The sequence below is a fragment of the Pan paniscus genome, chromosome 20 (assembly GCF_029289425.2).
Source record: "Pan paniscus chromosome 20, NHGRI_mPanPan1-v2.0_pri, whole genome shotgun sequence".
Lineage (NCBI taxonomy): Eukaryota > Metazoa > Chordata > Mammalia > Primates > Hominidae > Pan > Pan paniscus.
The window spans coordinates 57,211,255-57,228,668 of NC_073269.2; the positions used below are offsets into that span (position 1 = coordinate 57,211,255).

The 17,414-nt window shown below is 49.3% G+C and overlaps 1 protein-coding gene across 4 annotated transcripts; it reads left to right on the forward strand.

Moving 5' to 3' along the window:
- The first annotated feature begins 467 nt into the window (after window positions 1-467).
- Window positions 468-11,666, forward strand: LOC103785252 (sialic acid-binding Ig-like lectin 7). 4 transcript variants are annotated; one of them, XM_008966195.5, is made up of 7 exons: window positions 468-954; window positions 2,547-2,825; window positions 3,053-3,100; window positions 3,996-4,262; window positions 4,895-4,991; window positions 5,362-5,458; window positions 11,203-11,666. In XM_008966195.5, exons 1-7 carry the CDS (start codon window positions 519-521, stop codon window positions 11,371-11,373), a joined length of 1,395 nt encoding a protein of 464 aa, XP_008964443.4. In that variant the 5' UTR covers window positions 468-518; the 3' UTR covers window positions 11,374-11,666. The 4 variants fall into 4 exon arrangements, 3 of the variants coding, with proteins under 3 accessions (XP_008964443.4, XP_034800928.1, XP_063456620.1); XR_004667813.3 differs by lacking the exon at window positions 4,895-4,991 and having other exon boundaries at window positions 11,203-11,238; XM_034945037.3 differs by lacking the exon at window positions 2,547-2,825.
- The last annotated feature ends 5,748 nt before the right edge of the window (window positions 11,667-17,414 follow it).

The following is a 17,414-nucleotide window of genomic DNA, read 5'->3' on the forward strand; positions in this document are numbered from 1 at the left end:
TGCTGTGTTGACCTCATTGTGCAGAAAGGGGGTGCCCACCTCGTGGCTGCTGAGGGAGGGATGAGAAGCTGCCTGTTCACCCCACCTGCACCCCTGTCTCTCATGGCCCCGAGACCCACTTCTGAGCTACACAGACATCCACAGCCTGTGACTCAGGGGTCTGGGCAGATGGGAGTTATTTTCACCCTGCAGAAAATATCACCTAAAGGGAAAGGCATTGAGAGGGAGGCAGGAGGTGGGGTGGGCCCTGCGTGGGGTGGGAATCTGGGTGAGTCTGTCTCCCGCTCTGGCCTCAGGGACCCAGGAATGAATGTCGGGTGGTGGACGGCGGATCTCCCAGGGCTGACCCAGCCCTGACAGTGTCTGTGTGTGAAGTTCCTCTTCTAAGGAGGTCACTGTTTTGACCTCACCACCGACTTCCTGTAGGGCCTCTTCTAAGTCTTGAGCCCGCAGTTCCTGAGAGAAGAACCCTGAGGAACAGACGTTCCCTCGCGGCCCTGGCACCTCCAACCCCAGATATGCTGCTGCTGCTGCTGCTGCTGCCCCTGCTCTGGGGGAGGGAGAGGGTGGAAGGACAGAAGAGTAACCGGAAGGATTACTCGCTGACGATGCAGAGTTCCGTGACCGTGCAAGAGGGCATGTGTGTCCATGTGCGCTGCTCCTTCTCCTACCCAGTGGACAGCCAGACTGACTCTGACCCAGTTCATGGCTACTGGTTCCGGGCAGAGAATGATATAAGCTGGAAGGCTCCAGTGGCCACAAACAACCCAGCTCGGGCAGTGCGGGAGGAAACTCGGGACCGATTCCACCTCCTTGGGGACCCACAGACCAAAAACTGCACCCTGAGCATCAGAGATGCCAGAATGAGTGATGCGGGGAGATACTTCTTTCGTATGGAGAAAGGAAATATAAAATGGAATTATAAATATGACCAGCTCTCTGTGAATGTGACAGGTAAGGCACGGGCTCCAAGAGAGGCCAAAGGCAAATGTGATGAGGGCTTTAGGGCACGGCTGAGATGGGACACATGTCCTGGGAGGGGGCCGGGGGTGATGGACTCAGGAGAGGAGCTGGACCAGAGCCTGAGCTTCCCCAGGACCGCACCTTGGATGCCCCTCCTGATCCTGCAAGCCCCTCCCCTCACCAGCCCTGACCCACAGGCCTGACATCCTCATCCTGCTCTGACGCTGGCATTGTGGCATGTGGGGCCTTATGACTCCTTGTTTTGGGGCCTGTCCTAGGCATGGCCGGGGTTTAGCAGCATCCCAGGCCTCTCCCCACCAGATGCCAGAAGCGCCCACCCCACCCATGCAGTGAGACAATAACAATTATCTCCACACATTGTCAAACGTCCTGGGGGGTTAAGTCCTCCCCAGTTGAGAGCCTTAGGTCTACACAACCCCGTGACTCTCTCAGGCCAGGCCAGGGAGGAAGCACTTCCTGGCGCAAACCAAGGGCAGCAGAGGCACCTGAGCCTGGACAGGGAGACTCAGCACACGGCCCCTCCATCTCTCATGCCCTGAGGTCCTCGGAGATCCACATTTAGATGCTCAAAAGACAGGAGGGACCTCCACGATGGTCCAGAGGCCGGGAGGGCAGGACCTACGTGTCGGGTGCAGGCCCTGGTGCTCCAGGGAAGCCCGGAGGTAGGAGGTGGGACACGGTCTCTGCTCCTCCCTGGGTGGGTCTCTAGGGTCTCTGAGCTTCAGGGTTTCCTTCACTCTGTGCAGAGGGAACCCGTTCCTATAGCGTGTGGGTTTGTAGTTTCTCTTTCGTGCTGGGTTGAGGTCTCCAGCTCCTCTCCAGCCCCCTGTGGGTCCCACAACCCTGCCCCTCCTCTCCCTCCCGCTTCTCTGCTCACACAAGGAGCCCAGGAACCCTCTGTCTCAGAGATGCTGCTGCCTCTCTTGTGGGCAAACGAAGAGAGGGACAGTCGGGGCTGGGCTGAGCCTCATTTCCCCACAGCGTCCCAGGCCCCACTGTCAAGATACAGGCTGGAGGTGCTGGAGTTGGTGACGGTGCAGGAGGGCTAGTGCGTCTCTGTGCCCTGCAGTGTCCTTTAACCCTATTACAACTGAACTGACTCTAGCCCTGTCCATGGATGCTGGTTTAAGAAAGGGATCAATATACAATGGAATAATCCAGTGGCCACAAACATCCCAAATGGAAAAGTGCAGGAGACACGGGGCCGATTCCACCTCCTTGGGGACCTGAAGACCAACAACTGCTCCCTGAGCATCAGAGATGCCAGGAAGGGGGATTTGGGGAACTACTACTTCCAGGTGGAGAGAGGACAGATAAGATGGAATTACAAAACAAAGCAGCTCTCTGTGAATGTGACAGATAAGGCACGGGCTCCAGGAGACACCACAGGGAAAGGTCATGGGTGTGGCAGCGAAAGGCTGGGATGGGGCCCCTGCCCTGGGAGAGGGCTGAGGGTGAAGCGAGTTGGGCTCAGGGCAGAAGCTGAACCAGAGCCTGAGCTTCCCCCCAGGGCTGTACCATGGATCCTCTGTCCTGATCCTGAGTCCCCCTCTCTTCACCAGCCTTGACCCACAGGCCCAACATCCTCATCCCCGGTACCCTGGAGTCTGGCTGCTTCCAGAATCTGACCTGCTCTGTGCCCTGGGCCTGTGAGCAGGGGACGCCCCCTATGATCTCCTGGATGGGGACCTCTGTGTCCCCCCTGCACCCCTCCACCACCCGCTCCTCAGTGCTCACCCTCATCCCACAGCCCCAGCACCACGGCACCAGCCTCACCTGTCAGGTGACCTTGCCTGGGGCCGGCGTGACCACGAACAGGACCATCCAACTCAATGTGTCCTGTGAGTGCTGAGCCAGGACGCCCTGGTCCCTGATGAGGGGGGGACGTCCCTGAGGGCAGAGGATGGGGTCAGGGCTCGACACTGGGTGCTGGGTCCCAGAATCTGGGCTGGTTGTGGGATCAGGAGGACACTGGCTCCGCCTTCCCCATTTATGCAGCTCCTGGGGAGACAGGGCCAGTGTCCCCAGCCCTCACAGTGATGCGGGTCTCCATGTCTTTCTGTCCCAGACCCTCCTCAGAACTTGACTGTGACTGTCTTCCAAGGAGAAGGCACAGGTAGGATGGAGCCCCCTCCCTGGGGCTGGGGGAGCAGGGCCTTCAGCTCAGGGCAGGGCCAGGTCCCTCCTCATCCTGGACTCACCCTGGTGATATGAGACTCCCTTGTAGTTGAACCCAGGCCTCCTCCCCATCCTTAGCCTCTGTGGCCACCTGAGCACCTGTCCTCTTCCCCCCACTCCCCTCAGACTCCTGCACACACACCCTCCTCAGCCCTGCAGCCAGGACAGGGGGAAATACACATAGCAGGAGCAGGCTTTGGGCCTCTTATCTTCCATCTCCTGAATATGCCACCTAACTCGTCTTTTTATTTTACCCAATAGTTTTGAGCTACGTTCTTTTGGATACATGCTATAATCACGTGGGCAAAAATTTTAAATTCACAGTAAAATGTGTCCCCAGAATCAACCAGGGTCTGTCCAGGCTGTCCTGAGCCTTGGTTTGTGCACCTGGAAGATCTCAGAGGTGGTTTGATGTCAGTAGTGAGACTGTTTGCACCCTCTTCTAGGGATGTGTGTGATTCCACTGTCTGAATAGTCTCTGATTTTGTGGCATCTCCTAATGGAAGATCATGGCACTAATTTTATCCTACGGCATGAACACTGCAATGAATAATGTTGTATCTACTCCCACAAGGAATATCTAAGTGTATAGGATAAATTCCTAAAAGCACATTTTACCAGTGTCATATGTTCTTTCTGATTTTGAAAGATATGGTGAAGTTGTCCTCAAATAAAGGTGGGCAAGTTTACATTCCCAACAGTGAGCAGTGAACATAAGTATGTCCCTGCACCAGCCTACATCACTCTCTGTTCCATTCCCCAGTCTCATTCTGTATCCTTCCTCCCTGTTTCAATCACTTTGTCTCTTTGAACCTCCAACTTTTTCTCTACAGCATCCACAGCTCTGGGGAACAGCTCATCTCTTTCAGTCCTAGAGGGCCAGTCTCTGCGCTTGGTCTGTGCTGTTGACAGCAATCCCCCTGCCAGGCTGAGCTGGACCTGGAGGAGTCTGACCCTGTACCCCTCACAGCCCTCAAACCCTCTGGTACTGGAGCTGCAAGTGCACCTGGGGGATGAAGGGGAATTCACCTGTCGAGCTCAGAACTCTCTGGGTTCCCAGCACGTTTCCCTGAACCTCTCCCTGCAACACGAGTACACAGGTGGGTAAGGGAGGGGCTGGAGGAGGAGAACACACCTGCCCCACCCTCATGGGCCACCCACTGCCCCTGAGCTTCAAGGGGGAGCTCAGCTCTGGTCTGTGCTCAGCTGTGAGGCCTGGAACTTCCCTGCAACCCAGGGCACTGCTGTCCTCTTCCTGCCAGGAAAGGTGTGTAAGGCCGGAAGAGGGGAGGAGTGGGTCTTGGAGGGGAGGAGCTGGGACCTGGACAGGTGTGTTTGGGGAGACAAGTGCCTTGCTTTCCAGTGCCTGGACTAGGGTGACACAAGCAAGGCACTCACTTCTGGGCACACGACTAAAAAACAAAAAATAAAACAACTCAGCAAGCAAGTGAAATAATATTGGATGTGATTATCTTTATTAAAAACTAAAAATTATTGCAAAATAATTTGACAGTGAATACAAATCAAAATTTCAAATACAGGCAGGCTGTGCTTACCACTCTCATGCCTCAGTGACCTCAGGAGTTGTCCCTTCCTCCTCCCTCCCATTCTTGCCCTTTGTTTCTGGGAAGGGGGATTAGGGTACCCAAGTGGGGGGCCTTATAGGAAGTGGGAGGAGAAGAGACCCAGTTCTTGGAGTTGGATCACCAAAACAATTCCAATCCATCCTCAGGCAAAATGAGGCCTGTATCAGGAGTGTTGCTGGGGGCGGTCGGGGGAGCTGGAGCCACAGCCCTGGTCTTCCTCTCCTTCTGTGTCATCTTCATTGTGTGAGCACTGACCCTAGGGAGGGAGGGCGAGTCCTGGGGGAGGGCGGACTGGGAGCAGGATCCCTGAAGCCAGAGCTGGAAGGGACTGCATGGGTCAAGAGCTTGGGGCAAGAATGAGCTCACGGGTGCGTGGCAAGAATTTCAAGAGCGCCCTTGTCTGTGGGGCTCCACATCTGTGGTGAACCTTGGGCCCCACCACCCAGGAGGCAGGAGCCTCTGTTTTCAACACTGGGGTCTCTGGGACTGGACCACCCTCCTCCCACCTCAGTTACCCCTCCAGCGCCCCAACAGGAAATACAGGGCAGGGGTTGGTCTGCCCACTGCACCCCGATCTGACCACACTGAAAGGCTCTCTGGTCTCTTCACTCAGAGTGAGGTCCTGCAGGAAGAAATCGGCAAGGCCAGCAGCGGACGTGGGAGATACAGGCATGGAGGATGCAAACACCATCAGGGGCTCAGCCTCTCAGGTGAGTGATATGGGCGTCTCCACACCCAGCATCCAGCTTGGACATCTCCCACAGGATGGCCTCCAGGATTTCTCTGCTTATCATGGCCAAAATTATCTCCTCATCTCCTCCTCCTTCCCACCATCCAGCTTCTCCTGCAGGATTCCCCATCTTGCTGACTGCATGACAGTCCCTCCTACCTACTTTCTCTCGGGCCAGGCATGGAGGAGGAGTTATCTCCTCTCTGTCCTCCCTTTCTTCTCTATAGCTCCACATTCACCAAATCTTGTCCATTTTTCCTCCCTAAGAATGGCTAGCATTGCTCCCACCCCCACCAATCCTAAACCCTCTCAATGCTGAGGCCTGAGGATCTCTGTCTTGGACTTCCTCACCTCCCTGCCTCTTGTGTCCCCTGCCCTGATGGGAGGAATCATTCAGAAGCCATCACTGATCAGTTTCTTTACATCTGGACAGCTGTTCCCACCCCCAACACTGTCTAGAGCAGAAGCCAGAAAATACTATCTGGAAAGGCCAGATAGGAAATATTTTTGGCTTTCTGGCCTACACAGTCTCATTGCAGCTCAACTCTACTGATGTAGCAGGAAATCAGCCGTAGACCATGTGTAAATGATTAGCTGGCTGTGTGCCAATAAAACTTTATTTATAAAAACAAGCTGTGGGTAGAATTTGTCCCAAGGGCTCTAGTTTGACAAGCCCTAACCTAGAGAAAAAGCCCAAACTTCATAACTGCAGCCCTGCACATTCTCGTCTCTTAAACATCTACCTCTCTAGTAGGGCTGGAATTAGTGTGAGATGAGTGAGGTCCTGGCCCAGCATGCAAAATTTAAGAAGGTGCCAAAAATCTCAGTAATTGTGATAGTTTTATAAAAAACTCTTATTTTAGGTTTGGGGGTACATGTGCAGGTTTGTTACATACATAAACTCTGGTCAGAGGGGTTTGTGGTACAGATTATTTTGTCACCCAGGTACTAAGCCTAGTACCCCATAGTTATTTTTTTCTGTTCCTCTCTCTCCTCCCACCCTCCACCTTCAAGTGGGCCCCAGTGTCTGTTGTTCTCTTCTTTGTGTTCATGAGTTCTCATCATTTAGCTCTCACTGATAAGTGAGAACATGCAGTATTTGGTTTTCTGTTCCTGTGTTCGTTTGCTAAGGATAATGGCCTCCAGCTCCATCCATGTTCCCACAAAAGACATAATCTCATTCTTTTTTATGGCTGCACAGTATTCCATGGTATATATCTACCATATTTTCTTTATCCATTCTGTCATGGATGGGCATTTAGGTTAATTTCATATATTTGCTATTGTGAATAGTACTACAATGAACATTTGCTTGTATGTGTCTTTATGGTAGAATGATTTTTATTACTCTGAGTATAAAACCAGTAATGTGATTGCTATGTCAAATGATAGTTCTGCTTTTAGCTCTTCAGGAAATTACCATACTGCTTTCCACAGTGGTTGAACTAATTTACACTCCTGTCGACAGTATAAGTGTTCCCTTTTCTCTGCAGCCTTGCCAGCCTCTGTGATTTTTTTTACTTTTTAAAAGTAGCCATTCTGACTGGTGTGAGATGGTATTTCATTGTGGTTCTGATTTGCGTTTCTCTAGTGATCAGTGATAATGAGCTTTTTCTCATATGTCTGTTGGCCAAAAATGTCTGTTCATGTCCTTTGCTCACTTTTTAATGGGGTTGTTTTTCTCTTGTAAATTTGTTTAAGTTCCTTATAGATGCTGGATATTAGACCTTTGCCTAATGCATAGTTTGCAAGTATTTTCTCCCATTCCGGTTGTTTACTCTGTTGATGGTTTATTTTGCTGTGCAGGAGCTCTTAAGTTTAATTAGATCCCATTTGTCAATTTTTGCTTTTGTTGTGATTGCTTTGGCATCTTTGTCATGAAATCTTTGCCTGTTTATCCAGAACGGTATTGCCTACATTGTCTTCCAGAGTTTTTATAGTTTTGGGTTTTACATTTAAGTTTTTAACCCATCTCGAGTTGATTTTTATATGTGGTATAAGGAAGCAGTCCCACTCAATCTTCTGCATGTGGCTAGACAGTTATCCCAGCACCATTTATTGAATCAGGAGTCCTTTCCCCATGGCTTGTTTTTGTCAGCTTTGTTGAAGATCAAATTGTTGTAGGTGTGTGGCTTTATTTCTGGGCTCTCTATTCTGTTCCATTGGTCTATGTGTCTGTTTCTGTACCACTACCATGCTGTTTTGGTTACTGTAGACTTGTAATATAGTTTACATTTGGGTAACGTGATGCCTCCAGCTTTTCTTTTTGCTTAGGATTGCCTTGGCTATTTGGGCACTTTTTTGGTTTCATATGAATTTTAAAATTGTTTTTTCTAGTTCTGTGAAGAATCTCATTGGTAGTTTGATAGAAATAGCATTGAATGTATAAATTTCTTTGGGCAGTATGGCCATTTTAATGATTTTGATTCTTCTTATCCATGAGCATAGTATGTTTTTCCATTTGTGTCACCTTTGATTTCTTTGAGCAGTGTTTTGTAATTCTCATTGTAGAGTTCTTTCACCTCCCTGGTTAGCTGTATTTCTAAAAATTTTATTCTTTTTGTGGCAATTGTGAATGGGATTGTGTTCCTAATGTGACTCTTGGCTTGGTAGTTCCTGATGTATAGAAATACTAGTGATTTTTCTATATTGATTTTGTATCCTGAAACTTTGCTGAAGTTATTTATCATTTAAGAAGCTTTTGGGCTGGGACTACGAGGTTTTCTAGATATAGAATCATGCATCTGCAAAGAGGGATAGTTTAAATTCCTCTCTTCCTATTTGGATGCTCTTTATTTCTTTCTCTTGCCTGATTGCTCTGGCCAGAATTTCCAATACTACGTTAAATAGGAGTGGTGAGAGAGGGCATCCTTGTCTTGTGCTGGCTTTCAAGGGGAATGCTTTCAGCTTTTCCATATTCAATATGATGTTGGCTCTGCATTCGCCATAGATAGCTCTTATTATTTTGAGATATGTTCCTTTAATACCTAGTTTACTGAGAGTTTTTAACATGAAGCGATGCTGAATTTTATCAAAAGCCTTTTCTGCATCTATTGAGATAATCATGTGTTTTTGTCTTTAGTTCTGTTTGTGTGGTGAATCACATTTATTGATTTGGGTATGTTGAACCAACATGAAGCCGACTTGATCATATTGGATTAACCTTTTGATGTGCTGATGGATTCAGTTTGCAAGTATTTTGTTGAGGATTTTTGCATCAATGTTCATCAAGGATATTGGCCCGAAGTTTTCTTCTTTTGTTGTGTCTTCGCCAGATTTTGGTATCAGGATGATACTGGCCTCATAGAATGAGTTAGGGAAGAGTCAATCTTCCTCCGTATTTGGGAATAGTTTCAGTAGGAACAGAAGGAGGCTCAGATCTGACATTTATTGTGTGATTGAAGAGTCTTCCAGGCAGAGGGAGGAGCAAAGCAAGGCTCAGGCACAGGAAGAGGAGAGGAGAGGAGCCATGGGACATCTGTGTGATTAGACAGAGGGAGGCAGGACCGAGAGCAGGAAATGACTTTGGAGGAGTTGAGCCTATGTGTGAATTGTGTCTGACTGCACAGGCTACTGTGAGCATTTGGAGAGTTTTGAGCAGAAGGACATGATCAGACGAGATTGGGTGCGTTCAGGGTGGTATAGCTGTAGACCAGAAGAACATGATCAACTTTCATTTTCATGGGATTCCTCTGGCCACTGTGTGCAGAAGAGACCGTGTGTGTGGCAGGGGAAGGAGAGAGCATAGGAGGTAGACAGGAGGCTGGTGAACATCCCAGGCAGAAGGTGGTGTTGGCTGGAACCAAGATAGCAGCAGTGGTAGACATGACTGTCTCCCAGATGAATTCTGCAGTGGAACCTACTGGGATTTGTTAATGAATTGGAATTAGAATGTGAGCCACAGAAAGGGAGCAAGAATTACTTCCAGATTTTTGCCCTGAGCAGTGGGAAGAATGGAGGTGCCAGTCATTGAGGCTGAGAAGATTGCAGAAGAAATGGATTTGGGAAAGAAAAGGAGGAGTTCAGATTGAATAGGTTGAGTTTTGTGTGTCTTTGGACAAGAATGCGGGGGTTTGAATTATACCACTGGATCAAAGACTATAGTCAGGAGAGAGGAGTGGGCTGGGGGTATAGATTTGGGAGTCATTAGCCTATTGATGGCATGAAGCCAACACAGTAGATAAGATCACAAGGCAAAGGTAAAGAAGAAAAGAACCCGGGGCTGCTCTGATATTTAAGGTCAGGGAGACCTGAAGCAATTGGCAAAGAGGTTGCCAAGAAGGTGAGGTGGACCCAGAAAAGCATGATGTCCTATAGTTGAGTCAAGAAGGCCTTCTGTGTAGGGAAGGTGAGCAGCTGGGTCCTCTGCTGCTGAAAAGTCCAGGAAGGAGAAGACTGCAAGGTGGACATTTAGACTCAGCCACTTAAGTGGTAGTCACAGTGACCTTGATAGTAGCAGTGCTTAGACTTGGTATGTGTGTGAATATTAATTTGAGTAATCAAGAGAGAATCTGGCAAGCAAAATCACTGACAGTTCCATGGAGCATCTTCTGCACAGGGGAGCAGCAGGGAAGGGCTGCGATGAAGGAGGACCCTCCCAGGCAGCCTCTGTCACTCTCTGCTGTGTGAGTCTGTATTAGTTTCCTGTGGCTGCTGTGACAAATTACCATGCATTTCCTGGCTTCCAACAACACACATGGATTAAAGTTCTGAAGGTCACGACCCCAAAATGGGTGTCACTGGGCCAAAATCAAGGCATTGGCAGGCAGGGCTGGTTCCTTCTGGAGGCTCCAGGGGAGGATGCAATTTCTCACCCTTTCTGGCTTCTAGAGGCACCTGCATTCCTTGGCTCAAGTCCCTTCCTCTGTTTGCAAGGCAAGTAGCCTGGCATCTTCCAATCTCTCTATGCCCTTCTCCTTTCACTTGTAAGGACTCCTGTGATTCCACTGGGCCCACCCAAATAATCCAGGATAACCTCCCCATGTCAATATCCTTAACTTAGCTCCATCTGTAAAGTCCCTTTAGCAATGTAACACAACAGATTCACAGGTTTCAGGGGATTAGGGTATGGACATTTTGGGGAGCAGTTATACTTCTTATCAGAGGATATAATTTCTTTGACTGACTTGTCCTCCCCATACCACCAAACTGTGAGCTTCCTAAGAGCAGATGCCCCATCCAAATCAAGGCCCTGTAATTCTCTCTCACTTAGCCTCTTCCTGCCCATCTTATAATTCACACATAGATATTCGTTTGTTTGACAGTCATTTTTGCCAAATTCCCTCAATTAAAAAGTGAGTTTCAGGAGGTCAGGGCCAACACCTACTGTGTCCACCACAGTCCATCCAGCAACCGGATCAGGGCCTCACACACAGAGGGCCCCAGCAGGACTCCAGGCTTTGGGGTCAGAAGGAAGGGACTGGATTGGGTCCCGGCATAACAGGGGGTTTGGGTACGCTACTTTCTTCATGGAGTTGTTGCGGGAAGTTAATAAGATTAATAAACACCAAACAAGGTGCTCAATAAGCGTTAAATATTGCAGGAAAGTATAAATGAAGGAGATTTCTATAAAATGAACGTGGGATAGAGGCAGGAACTCATGAAGTTTAATTCTATACAGAGCAATATATCCGAACCAACCAACCGATCAAACAACTTGTGACTCTCCCTGCCTTATCCTATTTCCACTGCTCTGCTCTGACTCTCTTCTCTCTCTCCATTCAGGGTACCCTGACTGAGTCCTGGGCATATGATAACCCCCGACACCATGGCCTGGCTGCCCCCTCCTCAGGGGAGGAAAGAGAGGTCCAGTATGCACCCCTCAGCTTTCATAAGGGGGAGCCTCAGGACCTATCAGGACAAGAGGCCACCAACAATGAGTACTCAGAGATCTAGATCCCCAAGTAAGAAAATGCAGAGGCTCGGGCTTGTTTGAGGGTTCACGACCCCTCCAGCAAAGGAGTCCGAGGCTGATTCCAGTAGAATTAGCAGCCCTCAATGCTGTGCAACAAGACATCAGAACTTATTCCTCTTGTCTAACTGAAAATGCATGCCTGATGACCAAACTCTCCCTTTCCCCATCCAATCGGTCCACACTCCCCGCCCTGGCCTCTGGTACCCACCATTCTCCTCTCTACTTCTCTAAGGATGACTACTTTAGATTCCGAATATAGTGAGATTGTAACATGTTTGTCTCTCTGTGCCTGGCTTATTTCACTCAACGTAACATCCTCTAAGTTCATCTGTGTTGTTTCCAATGACAGAGTAATGTATTGAATAATTCAAAATAGCTAAAAGAGAGGAGTTTAAATGTTGTCACCAAAAAAAAAAAAAAAAAAGATAAAAATTTGAGCTGATGGATGTGCTAATCATGCTGACTTGATCGTTCCATGGTGCATCGAGGTGCGGGAGCCTCACGGGGGCTGCATTCAGGTCGCTCAGGTACTCAGGGCAGGACTGGAATTTAATCCCTGCCTGATTCTGAGGTCTCTTCTCTCACCTGGCACCCAGCACTGAGTGAAGCAACCACTGACTGGGCACCCCTTAGCCATAAGTTTGCAGCATCTCTGTTGACTCCATGGCCTCTGGTGAAGGAATCCGAGAACCTGGACACACAGGAGCTGAGAAAGGAGGCGCCTGAAATTACAGCCCAGCTCTGCGCATGGCCTGCCCCAGCCTGCATAGCTCTGATCAGCAGATAGAGCTTCCAGTGGCCATGCTGCCCATGATTTCATCCCCAGGGCCCTGGTTGGGACTGCAGACCTCCCCCAGGAGCCCCCATCTTCGGACCTTGGTGTGACTGGGCTGGGTCCCTCTCTTGCTGGTCCCCTCCAGAGAGACCCTGGACCCTTTTCAGCCTCACAGGCCCTACGGAGACCCCAGCCCTTCTCCATCACCTTCTCCTCACCTGCCTGCCCCTCTGGTCTTGTCCTCGGGTCTGAGGACATGCAGCCTGATTTGCCCTATGGGGAGAAATCAGGGAAGAAGTCACATCTCAGGTCCATAAGAAACACGGGAGAGTCCTGGGTAGAGAGGTGAAGGGGCCCAACTTCCCGCCAAGTCCAAGCCCAAGCCCTCCCCATGTGGGACCCTAGGAGGTAGAGGAGATGGTCTGTGGTCTTCACCTCTCCACCGAGAGTCCTCAACATCCTCATACTTTTAAAGATTTCCAAGGGCACAGGAGGCAGACGCCATTGTGTGGGGGAAAGAGGCCGGGTGAAGCTGAGGAAGGAGTTGACACTGTTGGCGCAATTACCAGGGGTAAGTAACAACAATGATGGAGTTAATAATAATAATTTATTTCACACTGTTATGTCATGCCATAAGACGTGCCATCAACTCTGGAAATTAGGTTAGTTATTATTACCCCTGGGGGCAGGGAGAGAAGCTTGTTTATCTTTTGTTATTAGAGGCCCAAGAATCAAGCCAAGAGCTTGGTGAAATTTGTGGGGAGTAGAGATTTGTCATGGTCATGGAGCTATGACAAAATCCCGTCCCATCCCTGCATCTTTCTAATTCCTCATCTTGGAGGGAGCTGAGGGGAACAGTTGAGGCCACAGGCTGTGGGTTCGGCCTGCCCGGGCTTGAATCCCACCTCTTCTGTGGGTTAGCACTGAAGCCTTGAATAAAATACTCAAACTCCATGGGGCTTAGTTTTCTCACCTGTAAAGTGGAGGTGAGGCTAATCACATTCACTTTCTCCATAGAGAGACAGTGAGGGTCAAGCAGGTTAGAATGGTGGTGGGCACATGGTAAGTGCACAGCTAATGTCCACCACTCTTATCCCCCTTATCCCCCTGCGACTCACCCTGACTCTGATCTGAGGACTCCAGAAGATTCATAGAGGAGGCAGCTTTGGACCCAGACCTGAGAGGACTGGAAGATTTCACCCAGAGGTTGTGAGCATGTCATGGCAGGGTGGAGGTGGCACTACTGAGGGTGGGCACTGCCTAGCAGGGCATGGAGGCAGGGAGATGTGCAGAGCATGAGCCTGGATGGGAGCTGCTGCACTCACGGGGGGCCTGGATCCTGACGTCCATGTACGTGATCAGCTGTGTCACGGGGTTCTCCACAGTGCATTGGTAAGTGCCCATCTGCTACCAGGAAAGACTCAAGAGATACAACTTTGCATATGAGAAGTTTAGGAAGGAGCTGTTGTGGATCCAGCAGTACTTGAGATCTGGGAAAGAATAGGAGACACACTCCATTTCCACCTGGGAGCCGATCTCAGCCGTCATGATGCCACTGAAGGCATCAGGATTGCCCCTCAGCAGCAGATAGTCAGGCCCATCTGCAGAGACAGGGAAGGAGGCCTGGGGCTGTGTTTCTGACCCTTTGGGGTCCTGGGTACCACCTCATGAGGTCCTCCTCGAGCCAAGAGGTTCCCCACTGTGCACCCTGAGCTGACCCCTAGACCTGCCCCAGGCAAGGCAGCTGTGCCAACAACAATAACCATAATAAGAGCACCTGCCATGATCAGGGACCTACTAGGGGCCAGCCCCATGGTAGCCCTTTACCTCGTAATAAAATCATTGGAGTAAAAGCCAACACATGGGGCCTACTGTGTGCCAGGCACTGTTCTAAGCTCTGTGCCTGTCCCCACATTTGCTGAATTCCCAGAACAACTCATGTGATTGGTTCCACTATTGATCCATTTTATACATGGAAAAAAACCAGGCTCAGAGGAGAGGATTAGGACTTCATGACTGCAACTGACACAGAAGGATTGAGCCAGTCTCAGGGCCTGGGGGCAACCGCCCTGAGCAGCTGAAGCCTCTGGATCCTGGGTCTTGGTTCCAAGCCTCTGACCTGTAAACAGCTGTATGGAGATCAGAAATCCTTCACGCTTCAACCCCAGCTTCCACACGATGGGCGCCATAGCCTGTGCATTAGGAAATCTAACACACCACTAAAGTGGTTCCAGAAGGAGATGTAAAGGTGATTTTAGAAGTGTGATTATTTTTTTCAGGTGAAAGATGTGGAAGAGTTTGATAAACTCTGTGAACACACCTGGAACACTGGAAGAATCTAAGTGTTGATGTATTTATAAGCTCAGTAGATTAGATTTCCAAGAGCTGTCTGAGAATTTGTGAGGATCTTGCTGGGTTGTGAACTTGCCCTGGTAGGCAGCTGAAGGGCTATAAAGAAAAAAGAATGTATGGAATGCATAACTGACTCTTTAAATCAAACTCTCTGTTTAAGGGAGCACAGTCTGTTCAATTTCAGTAAAAGAGAGTGACAGTGACTATAGTAAGTTTACAAGAAAAGAAGAAAGAAATCAATGAGTGGAATTTGAAGGGTCAAGGGGTTTGAACACTTAATAAACTGAACATCAATTTAAAAAATAATTGGTTTTAAGTAGTCCCCTATTTACACAAAAGCAGACCTCAGCAAAGGCACACTGACAATTTCTAATCTGAGAAGCGAGGACTGGGGTCCCTATTTCACACTTGAGTGCATCAGTTCTGAGTAGTGAGGGCAGCTCCCAAGTCCACAGAGCTCAAGAGCTGGAGCTGATTCCAACCCAGACCAAGCTGGCTGCAGGCTGGCCCAGGATGTCTCTGGCCTAGTCCCATTTGCAGATCCGTGGTGAGTCCCAGAGGTGGACTTGTGTGGCAAAGAGCTGAACCCTGCCAAAAAGAGGCCTGGCCTTTGCTCTCAGCTACTGGGAGGGAACCTCTAAGTCCCTGGAATGTCTCACCTGATTAGAGTGTCTTTGTTTACCTGAAAGCCTTGGACTTCAGCAAATAGTCTAATAATATAACTAACGATAGGACTTTGGGTCACTGGTATCAGCTCTATCTGTGGAGCAGCTGAAACTAAGGTCAGCCATGTAGACAGTTATCCACATCTATGTGACAAAGCCACACCAGGACATCAAGGCTCAGGTGAGTGTCCCTGGTTGGCAATGCTCTATGCTTGTTGTCACATGTCATGTCAGGAGGAATTACCACAGTCTATGATTCTACTGGGAGGGGACAACTGGAAACTCCCCATTCGGAATTCCCTGGACCCTGCCCCATGCTCTTCTCACCTTGGTTGACTTTAATCTGTATCCTTTTGCTGTAATGAGACATCACATGAGGATAACAGCTTTCAGTGAGTTCTGAGTCCTACTAGTGAACTATCACAACTGAATGTGGTCAGGGACTCCCCAGTGTGCAGCTGGCATCAGAAGTGAGGGCAGTCTTGTGCATTGCTCCCTAACTACTCAGGACTGCTGGATTAAAGGCTGTGCAGGTCGTTTGAGGATAGAAAGGATTCCTGGCAACACTGCCTGGTTTGAACCAAGCACTGCCACTTACCTCCCATGTGATCTCAGTTAAGTTGCCTCCCTCCCCTAAGCCTCTTTCTACACCTGTAAAATGAAGATATGAAATGTTTCCTCTTCATAGGGCTGTTGTGATGCTTAACTTCAGAAGCAAGTGGAGAACGTAAAACGTGGAATCCTTCTTAGCTAGGCTCTTGTGTCTGAGGTCCTTATTACTAAGGAAAAAGAGGGAATGAATACTGAGAAGAAACCAGCAACCACGGCCACAGAGAGCATCTGATCAGCTCTATTTGGCTGCACCAACATGGAGCACTCCTTTTAGACACAGCATTGTGCCAAGTCCCTGCAGAAACATGTCCCTCCCTCCATCTAGACTGTGCACGGCCAGTGATGCCTGGTCTGAACAGTCAGGATGAATATGGCAGAAGTGGCTTCATTCAGAGTCCGTGGCATGACCCTGACTGTCTCATGCAATGAGACCCTCATGAGGACCCTGCTCTCAGGAGGGGGGTGTAGGCTTGGAGGGCACCTCGACCTTCAGGGACTCACTTTCATTCTCTCAAGCAAACCCCAGAACTATACCTGGCCCATCTCATCCAGGATCCCCCATGACTTTGAGAATCTTGTCTGAAACCCTGTCTCTCCAGTCAGGAGTGGTAGCACCCAGTGCTCACCTAGGGGCAGGAGGCAGCTTCGGGACCAGCCCCCCAAAGCCCTTAATCTCTTTCTGGAGCTCAGCTTTGTACCTTCTTATCAAGAGAGCAAAACGTCACAGTCCCTCCCAGGGCAAAGTTTTGCCTGGCACAGCCAGAGTGGACACTAATGAACAGTGACTCCTTCCTGTCTTTCAGGCTTGAAGATCACAAGGAATGTTAACCTGGGATCTTTGAGGAGCTATACACAAGGTAGATTTTTGACAGGTCCCTACCCGCGTCCTTGCGGCGCTGTGTGAGCAAACCCCATCACCCCCAAATGCATCACACCACCAGGGGGAGCCATGGAGTTGCACGATGCATCAGCACTAATCTTTGTCTACAACCTCCTGGGGGAAGGGATAAGAAGTAGATAGAAAAGGTGAGAGGCAGGAGCCCCGAATCAGCTTCCAGAGAAGATGGAAGTGAAATGGAGAAATAATAATAATGACATTAACAATAGCAATAACATTACTAATAACATTAAATAATAACTACTTCCTGTAGTTATCATTCCTGTTCGGTGAGATTGTAAATCTTGACATAGGTTAGTCTCTGAATGGGTGGGAGTCAGGTGTCAGGAAGCATTTGGGGGTCAAAGAGGGTGGAGAAGATTGGTGCAGTGATCCCTGCAACTCTCTTGGTGAGCAGCAGGGGGCGCCCTAACCACGGCAGAGACTGTTGAGTTGGTTGCACAGACATAAGCAAGTGTCATGGGGCAGTGGGAAGTCCATGGACTCTGTCTCAGAAGGAAAATTACTTGATCTCTGTGTGCCTCAGTGTCCTTATCTGCAAAGTGGACATCAGAGCTCCTACCTTTATGAGCCTGAGAACAAAAACCAGAGAGAATAAATGAACAACCACAGCAGCAACAACAAACAAAAACAAGAGCCAAAACCAAGTAGCGAGATGGGCCTTTCTATCATCTGACCATGAAATCCAGCCACATTTAAAACCAGGTCTACCCCTCAGAT